This window comes from Myotis yumanensis, unplaced genomic scaffold (genome assembly GCF_028538775.1).
Source record: "Myotis yumanensis isolate MYYU_CA2020_CCGP unplaced genomic scaffold, mMyoYum1.0.hap1 SCAF_8, whole genome shotgun sequence".
Classification (NCBI taxonomy): Eukaryota; Metazoa; Chordata; class Mammalia; order Chiroptera; family Vespertilionidae; genus Myotis; species Myotis yumanensis.
The window spans coordinates 92575035-92590769 of NW_027223759.1; the positions used below are offsets into that span (position 1 = coordinate 92575035).

General features: G+C 40.9%; 1 protein-coding gene across 7 annotated transcripts in view; it reads right to left on the reverse strand.

Moving 5' to 3' along the window:
* Positions 1-15735, reverse strand: part of WDR33 (WD repeat domain 33) — a 109409-nt gene that overhangs the window by 56473 nt on the left and 37201 nt on the right. For all 7 annotated transcript variants that reach the window (XM_070423192.1, XM_070423193.1, XM_070423190.1 and 4 more), the window contains exons 2-6: positions 5355-5581; positions 4488-4556; positions 3442-3546; positions 786-881; positions 464-615 (exon numbers count right to left, since the gene is read on the reverse strand). In XM_070423192.1, the coding sequence (XP_070279293.1) occupies positions 464-615; positions 786-881; positions 3442-3546; positions 4488-4556; positions 5355-5558 (626 nt within the window). In that variant the 5' untranslated portion in view covers positions 5559-5581. The remainder of the gene's footprint in view (positions 1-463; positions 616-785; positions 882-3441; positions 3547-4487; positions 4557-5354; positions 5582-15735) is intronic.

Here is a 15735-nt window from a genome sequence, read left to right on the forward strand (position 1 = left end):
ATGGCATAACCAAGCCAACCAGGTCTTCACTTAAGCCTGTTTTCTTGTATTTTGTGTGAACTCTGAAAGTGTTTCTGTAGGCTTTAGATTTTATTCAGTTGCATAATTAAAGACTGAGTTCTTTATTTGGAATGAAATATTCTTGTCTTACACAGTAAGTAATAAAAAGAAGTAACGTATACACATTATTAACCATAAATGAAAAGAGAAAAAACCAGTGCAAAATGTGGCAGACAATACATCTCTAACATATTGTAAAGGCAGATACCAGGACAAAACTACTTCAGAAAGGCGCCAGCAAAATGGTGAATGTGTGAAAACAAAGAAAAATATCGTGTTCATAGGGTGCAGAGAATTTCCCAGAATCCGACAGAGCCCATGCATCTCTGCATCCAGAATACACTTAGAGAATAATTTAACCATGACAATAGGGACTACAGAAAATGGTATATTGTGTATAAACCTGGCCTCTCTAATCGCCTCCTTATGTGCCTGGAACATCTTGACGTTGTTCATGTTCGATTGCCAATATTTCACATATCCTCCGTGGTCTGCTGTCAACATCCACATGTCATTATGTGACCAAGTCATGGCCCTCACTGGGCTATCGTGAGCCTATGAAAACAAAACATTTGTAAACATTACATACGAGATGAAAGGCTTCACAGGAGCATCTATTAACTCACAACGATCTAAGTGTAAGTTTAAAATGCCAGTAAATTTACTGGATCTCAAGCTCTTTACAGCACCACAGAATGATGCTGCCATCTGATGATCACTGTTACCTGTAGTATTGTTTCAAAATTGAAAGTGAGTCCATTCCACAAGGTGAACTCTCCACTAGAAGCTCCAGTGACCAACCGTCTTCCCTCTGGAGTCCACTAGGGACGGAAAAAAAGACAGGTTATACAAAAGGCCACAAACCCTCAACCTTAATTAATTTTTAAAACACTAAGAAAGTCTTTATTTACAAAATGTATTTTGTAATAATCAATATTAAGTAGATGATACCGACTTTCACTTAAGTGTGGCTCAGATTTAGAAGCAAGTATTTTGTCAGAAAAAAAACTTTATTAACACAGTGCAGGAAAAGCTCTAGCACTTTAGCTCATTAACGGAATTATAAATAGTTAAATACATTATAAGCAAGCACCTTGCTAAGCTACACAGGCCTAAGCACTCTAAAGAGCATTTCAAAACAAAATGTGCATAGACTTCATTTTCCTATTGGCAGGCTGACATAAATAAGATGGTCAATCACCAGAAAAACTCAAAGCCTGAATGAAGGATTTCAACTACTAGACCAATTCAGACAGAAAAGTTACCATGGTTTTATGGAAGAAAAAAAAATTAACAATAAGTACCAATTTAAGGACATCAAAGCTATCAAATTTTTACTGGCAAATAAATGTACTAACAAAACAAAAACAAAAAAGCTTTTTAAAGCTCTCCTTCATTCACAGTACCATGCAGTAACAAGTCTTATGTTGATCTCTCAAAAAAAAAAGTAGTACAGCAGATTTCATGACAAACACTACACCAATATTTTAATGATACAATTTTCCTTCTGTAAAAAAAATCTGTGATGTTTATAAACTCAAAAAACATATTTTTGCAACTCTGGCTGCTGTGACTCAGTTGGTTAGAGCATCATCCAGTACACCAAAAGATAGTGTGTTTGCTTTTCAGTCATGGCACAAGCCCAGGTTTTAGATTCGATCCCCAGTTGGGGTGCTTGTGGGAGGCAACCGATCTAAGTTCCTCTCTCACACTCATGTTCTTATGTTCTTTCTCTCTCTGTCTTTCTCCCTCCCTTCCTCCCTCCCTCTCTTCCTCTCTCCTTCCCCAACCCCTTCTTCTTTCTGTTAAATCAATAAAAATATACCATTAGATGAGAAATAAATATATATTCTTTAAAAACACGTATTTTTTTTTATTTTCAAGTTTCTATGATAGATTACACAACTCATTTTCCTTAGAAGATGCAAATACACAACTGTCAATATAACAATCCTATTTTCCAAAATAAAAACTGTGACACAGAGTTAAAAAATACAAATTGCTTATAGGAATAGCAGGATGAGATACATAAAATGAAGACTATTCGGTAAATTATAAGACATATATGACAATCTGGCTTTTCATTGCTTACCTGCAGATTATGATTTGAATTATTATGAATAAAATCCTCCTACTTTCCTAGTTTCTGTTATCTGCTAAGGACATGCAAAGCCTTTTTTTTTAATACAAAATGCTTCAAATGTCAATATTTTGAATCATGTCAATGTACCATTTGTTTTAAAACTACAGGCAACCCAACTGTAGACACAAGACCCACAGTTTATATGTCTTAATACCTTGTAATCTGGACTATGCCTCTATGTGCAAATTTCTCCTAGGATCCCATAGATCCCAAAATGAGAAATTTACCATGTTACAAGATACAGGATAGAGTATGCTCAGATTCTATTCATTTCAAAAAGGTTTTCAGTATTATGCTAACAGGATATTAAAATAGCTGCAAACAAAATCATCCTACACACTAGTTGGCTCTACTAACACAAAAACCATTGAAATAAGGTATTCTTTACAGATGTATCTACTGATATATGCCTCTGAAGCAAAAAGGAGGCCTTATAGTGACTGAACATTTTTATGGAGCTCAAACCAGCATCTCTTCCAGTCCCTCTCAGGTCTCCATACATCTCACCTCCCTAATATCAGAGGACTTATTGATTTTGCTCATTTGCCACATATTTGCTATGACTGTCTTTTCTCTGTCCTAGTTTTCTGTTTGTTTGTTTGTTTTTGGTGTGTTTTTTTTTCCAATTCTTACTTGCTCAACTTTGACTACTAACTAGCTTGGGAGACAGAAATGGGAAGACTTTTTTTTTAATACAAAATGCTTCAAATGTCATTATTTTGAATCAGGTCAATGTACCATTTGTTTTAAAACTACACTTTAAAAATTTCAGTAAAAATGTATTGAATACCTACTATGTATCTTCGGAACTGACAATTAAGGTCTACCATTTGTCTTCAGCTCTTCTCAAGTATTTTGCTTCCTAGTAACACCTAAACGTTTTCATTCACCTTGAGATGCTGCTTTCTAAATTCTAAACAACAAAAGCATTCCTATTCAAGAGCAATTCCTATTCAAAAGGTCTCCAAGTCTGAGACCTACTGTAATATATATTCATGGCCAGCTCAAAAAAGAATTCTATGGAAATTGCAATAAGAAGAAAATAATCCAAAAGTAATACCTTACTAAATGTGGATATAGTAGATAATTCGGTATTCCAAAATAAAATGACTAGCAATACACTGATTTTTATCCCAGGTACACATTTAAAACAGTGTTTAATTTTCTTTGTTCCATTATATATATTTACAGACTAACTAACGACCAATTTTGCCAAAAATATCCAAGAGAATACTTACCCTAACAACAAATACTGGACACTTTACTTTATTGGTTGATGTTCTAACAAATTTTGTTGTTACTGCATTCATAGGATTATTCAACATCCCTATAGGTGGGACCAGCTATTAAAAAAAAAAACATATTGGGTTTTAAGAGCTCCTGATGATGCACAGGACATAAGCCAAGGACATGCAAAGTTACTATTTCAATATTTAAAGACAAATTCAGGACTATAAAGGACTTTCAAAAATACTGTAATAATACAGCGGTTTTCAACCTGTCGGTCGCAACCCCTTTGGCAGTCGAACGACCCTTTCACAGGGGTCGCCTAAGACCATCCTGCATATCAGATATTTACATTACGATTCATAACAGTAGCAACATTACAGTTATGAAGTAGCAACGAAAATAATTTTATGGTTGGGTCACAACATGAGGAACTGTATTTAAAGGGCCAGAAGGTTGAGAACCACTGTAATAATAGATTAAATCCTATATAATAAAAGCCTAATATGGAAATTGTCCCCTCGGGAGTTCGACCAACTGGGAGTTCGACTGCTTGCTATGACGTGAGCTGACCAACAGGTGGCGGCATGGAACAAAGGAAGGCCCCGGCCGGCAGCTGGCAGCTGGGGAAAGGAAGGCCCCATCAGCCCTGATTGCTGGCCAGGCCTAGGGATCCTACCCGTGCACTAATTTCGTGCACCGGGCCTCTAGTTAATCTTTATTAATTGAGGAAAACTGAGATACAGAAAAGTTAAATGTCAATTATTACTAGACAAGCAACAAAATCAAGTACCAGATTTCCCCAATTCCTTTTCAAAGTCAACAATCAGCCAAATTTAAAATTAACTTTCCTATTACACAGATTTTGAGACAGTGTAATCTTTTGCTGAACACTGCTTTAAGCCCCAAATCAAAAGTTTACCCTTCATCAGATTAAAAGAAAAATTTAAGTTGAGATGAGAAAAGTCCATGTTTGAATTTGAGATCACATGTTTTCAGATTCACATATCTAAGCAAAGAGTTTTATATTAAGCAGTATGGCATATCTTATACTTACATCATTATAATAACCTGCGTCAGGCTGAATTGCCCTCATATCTCTCTGGTCTCTTTGCCATATTCTATTCTGTTAAAAAGAGATTAATTAATTAATCAATTGCTATATGAGCTCATTGTACTCAATATGAAACTAACAAAATGTAAGCTATTATTAAATGGGAGGCAAACAGGATTAAAATTTTTTCATGTTCTAAAACATATATAATAGTTGATATCTTATCCTACTGACATTGATTAGAATTTCTTCCTCTCCTTACTCACATTATCCCCAACCAATCATCCAAGATTCTCTTAACCCCAAGACATTCTCATTGACCATACACACCTTCATAGCAGGGGGTGGAAGAGTGAGTAGAGATACATTCACAATTCCTTCAAAATGCTCAGCACAAAAACAATTCCTCATATCTTGACCTTAATTTTCTTAATTCCTCTCTTCCTCTTAAACTCCCCTAGTCTAGTTTTCCAAATGAAACCCATGGAAAAAACTAAATCTGTCTTTATCTCTGAATGAATCTTTTTCTCCTATGTGCCTACAACATATTAATTCCTAAGTTGGAAATCTTTTAACATTTCATGTATTCTGTGGGTTTATCAAGTATTTCAATGCTGGCCTAGGGATTAGAGTATCCTCTTCAGAGATTTGTTGTGAACCTTTAGAACAAAACCTATTTCTATCATTAATAATTTTTGTGAAGATAATTAATGTAGCTATTTTTTTTTAAATACTAGTGACTAGCTGCACCTAAAATCCCAGTACTTTAAGCAATACAACTATAATTATTACCATTTTATTATTTTAAAAATCTTTCTCCTTTCTAAAAAAACAAAGTTTGGTCACATGAAGCACATGATCTGGACTTACCTCCAAATACTTAATTACAGACGGATTATAGTCTATCGTTTTTCGGTTTACTGCTTTTCTCATTCGTTTTCCATCAAAGGTAAGCTGCTGCATTGCTTGCTGCTGTGCAAAATCAGGTCGCTTATAAAACAGTTGTCGAGGTGCCTGATGTTGGAACCTTGGCATATGGAAAAAACGAGGAGGAGAACCAATTTCTGTAGCCATGGTGATGTTTTCGTTCTAGGACACTGGGGTATGGAAAAAGTACTTTCACTACAAATATCAGCACTGAAAACATTTTCAAATGAACATTTTTACACTTATCTTCCTTTTTCTAATATGTTTCATTTGTAGCTTTTAGTCAACCCATTTACAAAACGAACTATTAGATTTAATGGCAGAACCCAGTTGCACATTTGAAAAGGGCCAATTCATAGCATAAGTGTTAACCCTTTGCACTCCGCTGTCCCCTCTCAGGGGACATCGGAATTCTAGCCTATCACTCGGATGTCCCCTCTCAGGGGACATTGCAGTTTATTAGTGATTACGGGGAATTGAGTTATTTCAACGCAACTTTTTGAGACATGCATGTTTCCCTGAAGTTTTATCTTGAAATGGCACAAGAAATTAAATCAAAATATCGTAAAATTACTAAGATATATACAAGAAATGTCAGCGGGTTTTGTGTCAGACGAGAACGTGAGATGCGTGCTCACGACGGTCCGAGCACTTCGTGACGCCACTTGAAAAGAGCGATAAGAGGAGTTTATAGAAAAAAGGTCGGTTTTTGAACATAGCGCGCACTGTATAGTGAGATATATAATTACAAATAAACAAGTCTACATCTGGAGGAAAAGATTTTCAAAGCTGAGCTCACTTTGGTTTGAAGCTTCGAGCAGTGCACATAGATCTAACGAGGAGAAAATCGGAAAAGTGATTCTTTTCTTAGTAAATAAATTGTTTGGTGAAAGCTATTTTGGTAAATATCATCTTGTCAGTTAGTAATAACAATTAGAAATTTTCAACCCATGCATTTATTCCTATTTTTTATTAGAACAATGGCAAAGCGTCCAACCACGAATGAGTCTCATGACACAAGTAGTAGTGAAGATGAGCTCCAGATAGACCTCTATACAGACACGTTAGAAAGACTAACTGTAGAACAAAACGACAGCAGTGATAGTGATATCGTTCAACCTAGAAGGCGACAAATTGTTCGCATAGATAGCGAAAGCAATAATAGTAGTACGGAAGAAAACACATGGCAACATGACAACGTATCGTCAAGTGAAGAGTGGGAAGATGTTACCAAATCGGACGTTCCTCCAGCCACGATAAATTTTGATTTACACGAAGAAATAGCCGGACCACAAGTCCCGAGTAACATAAAAGAGCCCATAGACTATTTCACATTATATTTTACTGAAGAATTAGTAGACAGCATAATAAAAGAGACAAACAATTATGCCAAAGAAGAAACTGGAAAGAAACAGTTGCATACAGAAAGAATAATACTACGCTTCTTGCGTGGAAAGATAAAAGAATTATTACCATGCTCACCAATTATTATAACACAAACCTACAATCTACCCAGAGAACATTACGCGGTGGACATATCGTAACAGTCAGTAAGCCTGAAATGGTGTTAGAATATACGGCAAATATGGGTGGTGCGGATCGTGCGGATCAATACGCTTCGATGTATTGTTTCCTCCGTAAATCGCTCAAATGGTGGAGGAAGTTATTTTTTTGGGGGTTGGAAATGTGTGTGATAAACTCATACATAATGTATTGCATCGAAAAACAAACAAGTAATGAAACGCCAATGACACACCACAAGTTTGTCAAGACACTCGTTGACCAATTAAAGGGCGATTTTCGTGTATCGAGAACGCGTCCATCCACATCTTCTGCGGACAATAGATTAAACAATAAACTACATATTCCCGATGTGGGACAAAGAAAACGGGACTGCATTGTGTGTTCTAACAGGAAAACACCAGGTGGCAGGCGTCAAACCACTTATTACTGTCAAACATGCACTAATCAGCCTGCAATGCATATTGGGGAGTGTTACAAAACTTATCATACTGTACAAAATTATAAACAATAAAATATTGTTTTTTTTAGCAAATATACATTCCTCGATGTCACCCAATTCATATAAGTCCAATATCATTATAATACGTTACTGGGTTCCAAAATTATACTAAATAATACGAGGGTCTGTAAATGCACGTTTCCGCCGCAAAGTAGCGTCGAGTAGCTGGTAGACAATGTCCAGAATGGTTCGGAGTGCAAAGGGTTAATATTAAGCACTGGCTGTAAAATTCAGCCTGGTGGAAGGAAAACCACAATTGATAACAGCCTGGGTTGAGTTAGAGTGGTTGTGTGCTATGCGTATGCAGGGTAGGCAAATGGGGGGAGGGGGGCAGAATGGGAGGATGGGAGAATGCTTTCCCTGAAAGTGGCCAGAAGTGACCTCTGAAAATGGTTTGCTAATCACTTCATCCAGAAAACCCCACAAAATCACTGAGAACTGTTCACATCTTTATATACATAATTGGTTTCAGAGAGGAAGGGAGAGAGAGAGAGAGATAGAAACATCAATGAGAGAGATCACTGATCAGCTGCCTCCTGGACACCTCCCCTGGGGTTCGAGCCCACAACCCAGACATGTGCCCTAACCGGGAATGGAAACCTGACCTCCTGGTTCATAGGTTGACGTTCAACCATTGAGTCACACCAGCCGGCGAAAACTGTTCAAATTTTTTAAATGAAGTTTTCATTAGATGTCTGACAGTATACCAAATCATTTTAAGTTTATCATAAGACCCCATTTTATCACTAAAAAATCTTAAGACCTGACTTTTGTCCTTTTAAATTTCCTAAGAATAGTGTAGAAGGAGGAATCAACTATCCTATTTCATATGACTACTACAAGTACATACATCTAATTTCAGGCTCCAAGGACCTACCACAGAAATTCTCAGTATGTGTATTTACTTATTTATATAAGCAGCATTAAGCTAACATCTGAATAGAAAAACTGTTAAGTGCTTATAGCAGCAGTTCTCAACCTGTGGGTCGCCACCCCTTTGGGGTTCGAACAACCCTTTCACAGGGGTCGCCTAAGACCATTGGAAAACACATATATAATTACATATTGTTTTTGTGATTAATCACTAGGCTTCAATTATGTTCAATTTGTAACAATGAAAATACATCCTGCATGTCAGATATTTACATTACGATTCATAACAGTAGCAAAATTACAGTTACGAAGTAGCAACGAAAATAATTTTATGTTTGGGGGTCACCACAACATAAGGAACTGTATTAAAGGGTCGTGGCATTAGGAAGGTTGAGAACCACTGGCTTATAGAGTTTCAACTTTAACGCTCTCCAGTTAAACTTACATTCCAATAATATCAATGATTTAAAATCACATTCTTTAAATGTTTTTATTAATTTTAGAGAGAGAGGAGGGAAGGGGGGTGGGGGGAGAGAAACACCCATTAGCTGCCTCTTGCTTGCCCCACACCAAGAATGGAGCCCACAACCCAGGCATGTGCCCTGACCAGGAATTGGAAGTCGGCGAACTTTTGGTGTATGGGACACCCCTCAACCAACTGAGCCACCAGGGCTAAAAACACATTTTAAGTGTATTTTTTAAATCAGAGCATGAAAAACACATAAAGAATGTTGGGGGGGAGGGGGGGAAGGGATGGGAGAGTGCTGTCCCTGAAAGCGGCCAGAGGTGACCTCTGAAAATGGTTTGCTAATCACTTGATCCAGAAAATTCCACAAAACCATGCGAATCAAAAGGTTCAAATCTTCATGTTCACTTTAAAAGCACTCTGATGAGCCTAGGCAGTGTGTCTCAATGGTTGAGTATCCACCTATGAACCAGAAGGTCACGGTCTGATTCCCAGTCAGGGCAAATGCCTGGATTGTGGGCTTGATCCCCAGTGGGGGGCGTGCAGGAGGCAGCTGATCAATGATTCTCTCTCACCATTAATGTTTCTATCTCTCTTTCTTTCACCTTTCCTCTCTGAAATCAATAAAAATATTTCACATCCACAGAATTCAGAAAACAAAAAGCACTCGTGAAACTGCCCAAGCCATCAAAGAGTATGCATATTGGAAAAGCCACCAAGTATCTGAAAGATGTCACTTTACAAAAGCAATGTGTGCCATTCCGTTGTTACAATGGTGGGGTTGGTAGGTGTGCACAGGCCAAACAATGGGCCAAAAAGACTAAATTTTTTATGTACATTCTTAAAAATGCAGAGAATAAAGCTGAATTTAAGGGTTTAGATGTAGATTCTCTGGTCATTGAGCACATCCAGGTGAACTAAGCCCCCAAGACTTGGGGTAGAACTTACAGAGCTCATGGGAAGATTACCACATACATGAGCTCCCCGCCAAACTGAGAGGATCCCTACTGAAAAAGAGCAGGTGATTTCCTAAACCAGAAGAAGAGGTTGTACAGAAGAAAACGATAAATCAGAGGAAACTGAAGAAACAAAAACTTATGGCCCAGGAGTAAATTCCACATAATGTAAATACTAAAAAAAAAAACACGAAAAAGTTCACCTGAAATCGGTCTCTGCATAGGATGATGGAAATACTTCAAAAGAATTTTCAATAGAATTTAATGGTTAATTTCTCAATATAAAAATATTCTATACAAGAGTGAGCAAGTATTGACAGATTATTGAGTCGCCAATGATTTTAGAAGGTTGGTTATTTGTCATTTTTAAAGCTTAGGTGCTTTTTAAGGTAATATGGATTATTCAATTCTGGATTTCACATCCACAGAATTCAGAAAATAACTCCATGATGATAACGCTTCTAATCAGTAGCATCAAAACACTGACTATTTGGAGAGTGTTTACAGTAGCATATGGTTAATAAATACCACCTCTACATATTTAAAAAAATGTTAGAAGCACTTCCACATTTTGTTTTAAAAACAGGAAAGGACCTAAAAATTTATGATTTCCTTTGTATGAAAATATTCTTAGTACAACCTACTTCCTTCATCCTTGTTACTTCAGTCTCTCCTGAAACCATCTACACTAATAAAAGAGAAACATGGTAATTAGCGTACGACCGCTACCCTTCCCATTGGCTAATCAGCATATCCTTATGCAAATTAACTGTCAGCCAAGATGGCGGCCGGCAGCCAGGCAGCTGAAAGTGAACATGAGGCTTGCTTGCTGCAGTGAAGGAGGACTCCAACATTCCCCGCCTGACTTGCCGGCCTCTGAGCTGGCACTTTGAAACATTCTAACAAATATAGGCCCGGGATCTCAGAGCTGGAGTTATACATTGTTTCGATTATAGAACCGAAACAAACCAGATACCTGCTCTCAGAGCTAGAGCCAGAGCTAAAGCTGGCCCAGAATAAAATTTAAAAAAGGAGCGGTTGGGAGCTTCAATCAACAACCGCCAGCCTGAAAGTAGCCCTCAGCCCCTCACCCAGAGTGGCCAGGCACCCCAGTAGGGACCCCCACCCTGAAGGGTGTGTGACCAGCTGCAAACAGCCATCATCCCCTCATCCAGGCTGGCCAGGCACCCCAGTGGGGACCCCCACCCTGATCCAGGACACCCTTCAGGGCAAACCAGCCGGCCCCCACCCGTGCACCAGGCCTCTATCCTATATAGTAAAAGGGTAATATGCCTCCCAGCACCGGGATCAGCGGAGCCGCGAGGCCTCCTGGCACCAGATCAGCGTGACAGGGGGCAGCGCCCAAACCCCCTGATCGCCCTGTGGCTCTGTGTGTGACAGGGTGCGGCACCCCAACACCCCCCACCACCACCACAGGCCCTGCTCTGTGTGTGACAGGGTAGAGCCATAACCTACCCATCAGCTCTGCCCTGAGTGTGACAGTAGCTGCGCCCCAAACCCCTGATCGGCCCTGCTCTGTGGGTGATAGAGGGTGGCGCCCCAACCCCGCCTCCCCACGGGCCCTGCTCTGTGTGTGACAGGGTAGAGCCATAACCTCCCCACCGGCCCTGCCCTGAGTGTGACAGTGGCGGCGCCTCAACCCCCTGATTCGGCCCTGCTCTGTGGGTGATAGAGGGCGGTGCCCTAACTCCCCTATCGGCCCTACTCTGTGCGTGACACGGGGGAGCTCCCCAACCCCCTGATGGGCCCTGCTCTGTGCATGACAGGGGGCAGCGCCCAACCCCCTGATTGGCCCTGCTCTGTGCGTGACAGGGGGTGGCGCCGCAACCTCCCCATCGACCCTGCCTTGAGTGTGACAGGGGGTGGTGTCCCAACCCCCCAGTCAGCCATACCCTGAGCGTGACTGAGGGTGACATCACAACCTCCCGATCTGCCCTGCTCTGTGCATGACAGGGCGGCTCCCCAACTCCCCAATTGGCCCTGCTCTGAGCCTGACCAGGGGCTGCACTTAGGGATTGGGCCTGCCCTCTGCCACCCGGAAGCAGGCCTAAGCCAGCAGGTCGTTATCTCCTGAGGGGTCCCAGACTGCGAGAGGGCACAGGCTGGGCTGAGGGCCCCCCCCCCCACCAGTGCACAAATTTTTGTGCACTGGGCCTCTAGTCCTATATAATAAAAGGCCAATATGCAAATTGACCGAACAGCAGAACAACCGGTCGCTATGATGCGCTCTGACCACCAGGGGACAGATGCACAATGCAGGAGCTGCCCCCTCGTGGTCAGTGCACTCCCACAGGGGGAGTGCCGCTCAGCCAGAAGCTCTGAGCCAGGCTCAGGGCTGGCAAGCAGAGCAGCGGTGGCGGGAGCCTCTCCCGCCTCCGTGGCAGCGCTAAGGATGTCCAACTGATGGCTTAGGTCCGCGTGGGACATCAGTCGGACATCCCCTGAGGGCTCCCAGACTTCGAGAGGGCACAGGCCAGGCTGAGAGATGCCTCCCATCCTGAGTGCATGAATTTCATGCACTGGGCCTCTAGTGTGTAATAAGAGAATAAATATTCTGTCTAATCTCTTAGGACTGTATGTGATTTGAATTGGAACATAAGAAATGAACTAAGCATTTGACTCAGTGAGGTTGGTGAAGCAATTTGTTGACTCAGCTATCCCATAAATTCAACTAAGTTTCAGCATCCAAATTCAACTAATGGCTTCAACTCAGATGTCATCACCAGTAATTCTAAAGGGATGTATGAAAGGTAATTTTTATTGAAAGGTCATTTTTAAAACACCTTCCTTTCCACTTTATAATCATCAAATTTCTAATTTTATTAGAATAAAATTATCCTAATGTTCGAGTTCCTATTACTAACATGAAATAAGAATAAAGATATTTACACTCGAATGTCGGGAGGACCGGGAAGATGGCGGCATAGGTAAACACCGGAGACTGCCGCCGTGGACAACCACTTCAAAAATACAACTAAAAGTCGGAGCGGACATCAACCAGAACCACGGGAAGGCTGGCTGAGGAGAGTCTCTTCAACTAGAAGCAAAAACAACAGCATTCCGACGCTCAGCGGAGGCGCAGTGTGGAAAATTTAAAGGTACGGCGGTGCGGTGGTGAGGGTGCACGCGCAAAGCGGGCTGGCGGCTGAGGGCGCGGTTGTCGTTTTCAATCAGGAGCGAGTCTCAGACTCTGGGCTACAGATCCGGGCAAGTCTCTAAGGACCCAGACTCAAACGGGAGAAGCGGGACTGTCTGGCTACAGCCCCTCCGAGGTTTGCAGCGGTTGTTGGGACAGAAAGGCAGAACCCCTGGGGACGGACTGAGAGCAGCCATAGCTGCTCCTTCCCCCCGCCCTGTTGAGCCCGCCCCGCCCAGGCCCTGCGCACAACCATTTGCCGACCGCCTCAGGCAAAGGCTGGAATAACGCCTCCCCAGAAGACAGACGTTTTCCACAGCTGATTCCTACAGCCAGTCGGCCTGGTGGTCAAATCCCTCTAGTGTTAACTACAACAATTAAGGCTTGGCTAGAACAAGACTGCACACAGAGACCACAAGGGGGGGCACCAAGAAAGCATATAAGATGCGGAGACAAAAAAACATGACAGAAATGGAAGATATGGAGCTAAGAATCGCAATTTTGAGGGCTTGCCATAAATTTGTGCAGAGCCTCACGAAAACTAATGAGACCCTCGATGCTACGATAAAGAAATTAGAAAGTAAGCATACACGGACTGAAATAAAGAATATTATACCCAATAGCAGACCAGAGGAGCACAAGAATCAAACCAAAGATTCGACAAAAAACACCCAATTGGAAAAGCAAAATGAAAAAAGAATCCGAAAGTGTGAAGATAGTGTAAGGAGCCTCTGGGACAGCTTTAAGCGGTCTAATATCAGAATTATTGGAGTGCCAGAAGATGAGAGACAGCAAGATATTGAAAACCTACTTCAAGAAATAATGGCAGAAAACTTCCCCCACCTGGAGAAAGAAATGGACTTACAGGTCCAGGAAGCGCAGAGAACCCCAAACAAAAGGAATCCAAAGAGGACCACACCAAGACACATCATCATTAAAATGCCAAGAGCAAAAGACAAAGAGAAAATCTTAAAAGCAGCAAGAGAAAGAGGCTCAATTACCTACAAGGGAATACCCATACGACTGTCAGCTGATTTCTCAACAGAAACTTTGCAGGCCAGAAGGGAATGGCAAGAAATTTTCAAAGTGCTGAATACCAAGAACCTACAACCAAGATTACTTTATCCAGCAAAGCTATCATTCAGAATTGAAGGTCAGATAAAGAGCTTCACAGATAAGGGAAAACTAAAGGAGTTCATCACCGCCAAACCAGTATTATATGAAATGCTGAAAGGTATCCTTTAAGAAGAGGAAGAAGAAGAAAAAGGTAAAGATACAAATTAGGAACAACAAATATGCATCTATCAACAAATGAATCTAAGAATCAAGTGAATAAATAACCTGATGTACAGAATGAACTGGTGATTATAATGAATCAGGGACATAGAAAGGGAATGGACTGACTATTCTTAGGGGAAAAGGGGTGTGGGAGATGCGGGAAGTGACTGGACAAAAATCATGCACCTATGGATGAACTCAGCGGGTGGGGAGTGAGGGTGGAGGGTGGGGTGGGAGCTGGAAGGAGGGGAGTTATGGGGGGAAAAAAGAGGAACAAATGTAATAATCTGAACAATAAAGATTTAAAAAAAAAAAAAGATATTTACACTCATCAAAGGAGGCTCTAAGGTTATTCAGCCAAAAAAGGAATAAAATAGTGACAAATGCTACAACATGGATGAACCTCTGAAAGAAGTCAGATTTAAAAAGTCACATATTGTGTTGCCCTGGCTGGTTTGCTCAGTGGATAGAGCATTGGCCTGCGGACTGAAGGGTCCCAGGTTCGATTCTGGTCAAGGGCATGTACCTTGGTTGCGGGCACATCCCCAGTGGGAGGTGTGCAGGAGGCAGCTGATCGGTGTTTCTCTCTCATCGATGTTTCTAACTCTCTATCCCTCTCCCTTCCTCTCTGTAAAAACTCAATAAAATATATATTTTTAAAAATAAATAAATAAAAAGTCACATATTGTGTCCTAGCCAGTTTGGCTCAGTGGAGAGACCATCGGCCTACGGACTGAAGGGTCCCAGGTTCAATTCTGGTCAAGGGCACATGACCAGGTTGAGGGCTTGATCCCCAGTAGGGGGAGTGCAGGAGGCAGCCGATCAATGATTCTCACTCATCATTGATGTTTCTATCTCTCTCTCTCCTCTCCCTTCCTCTCTGAAACCAATAAAAATGTATTTGGGGGGGGGGGGGGGGAGGTCACACAGTGTATGATTCCATTTATATGAAAAATCCAGAACATGCTAACACAGAAACATAAAACAGATTAGTGGTTGCCAGAACCGGAGAAAGGGAGGAAAGAACAATGAATGGATGCTGAATGAGAATGAGGTTGCCTATGAGGATGGTGAAAATGTTTTGGAACTAGACAGAGGTGGTGGCTGGAAAACACTGCAAATGTACTAAGTGGCGCTGAGTCAGACACTTTAAAATGGTTAAAACAGTAAATTTTATGTTATGTGACTTTTCCCTCAGTTGAAGAATTTAATGTATTGGGGGAGAAATCAGATGGTGAGTAGATGAAACATTAACAGAAAGTTGATGGTGTTCAGGCTGGATACAAAGTGCTACACAAGAGCCAAATCAAGGATTTACTAGACAAATATGGGGGAAATGACTGAAGTCAAATGCAAAACAATCAATATATGTTGTTACTCACACTTTTGAATAATTCGTATGTTAAAAGAGAGAAAAAAATATACTCCTTCATTTTAAACCTTATAGAGGACAGGGGGAAATATCTTCCCATTTACAAATTTGTTGAGTAAAATTTGTTCTAAAAAAAACTTCAAATTTTCCTTGAATGGTGAAGTTTTATTTGTGTTCCAAATATAAAGGCTCAACATGA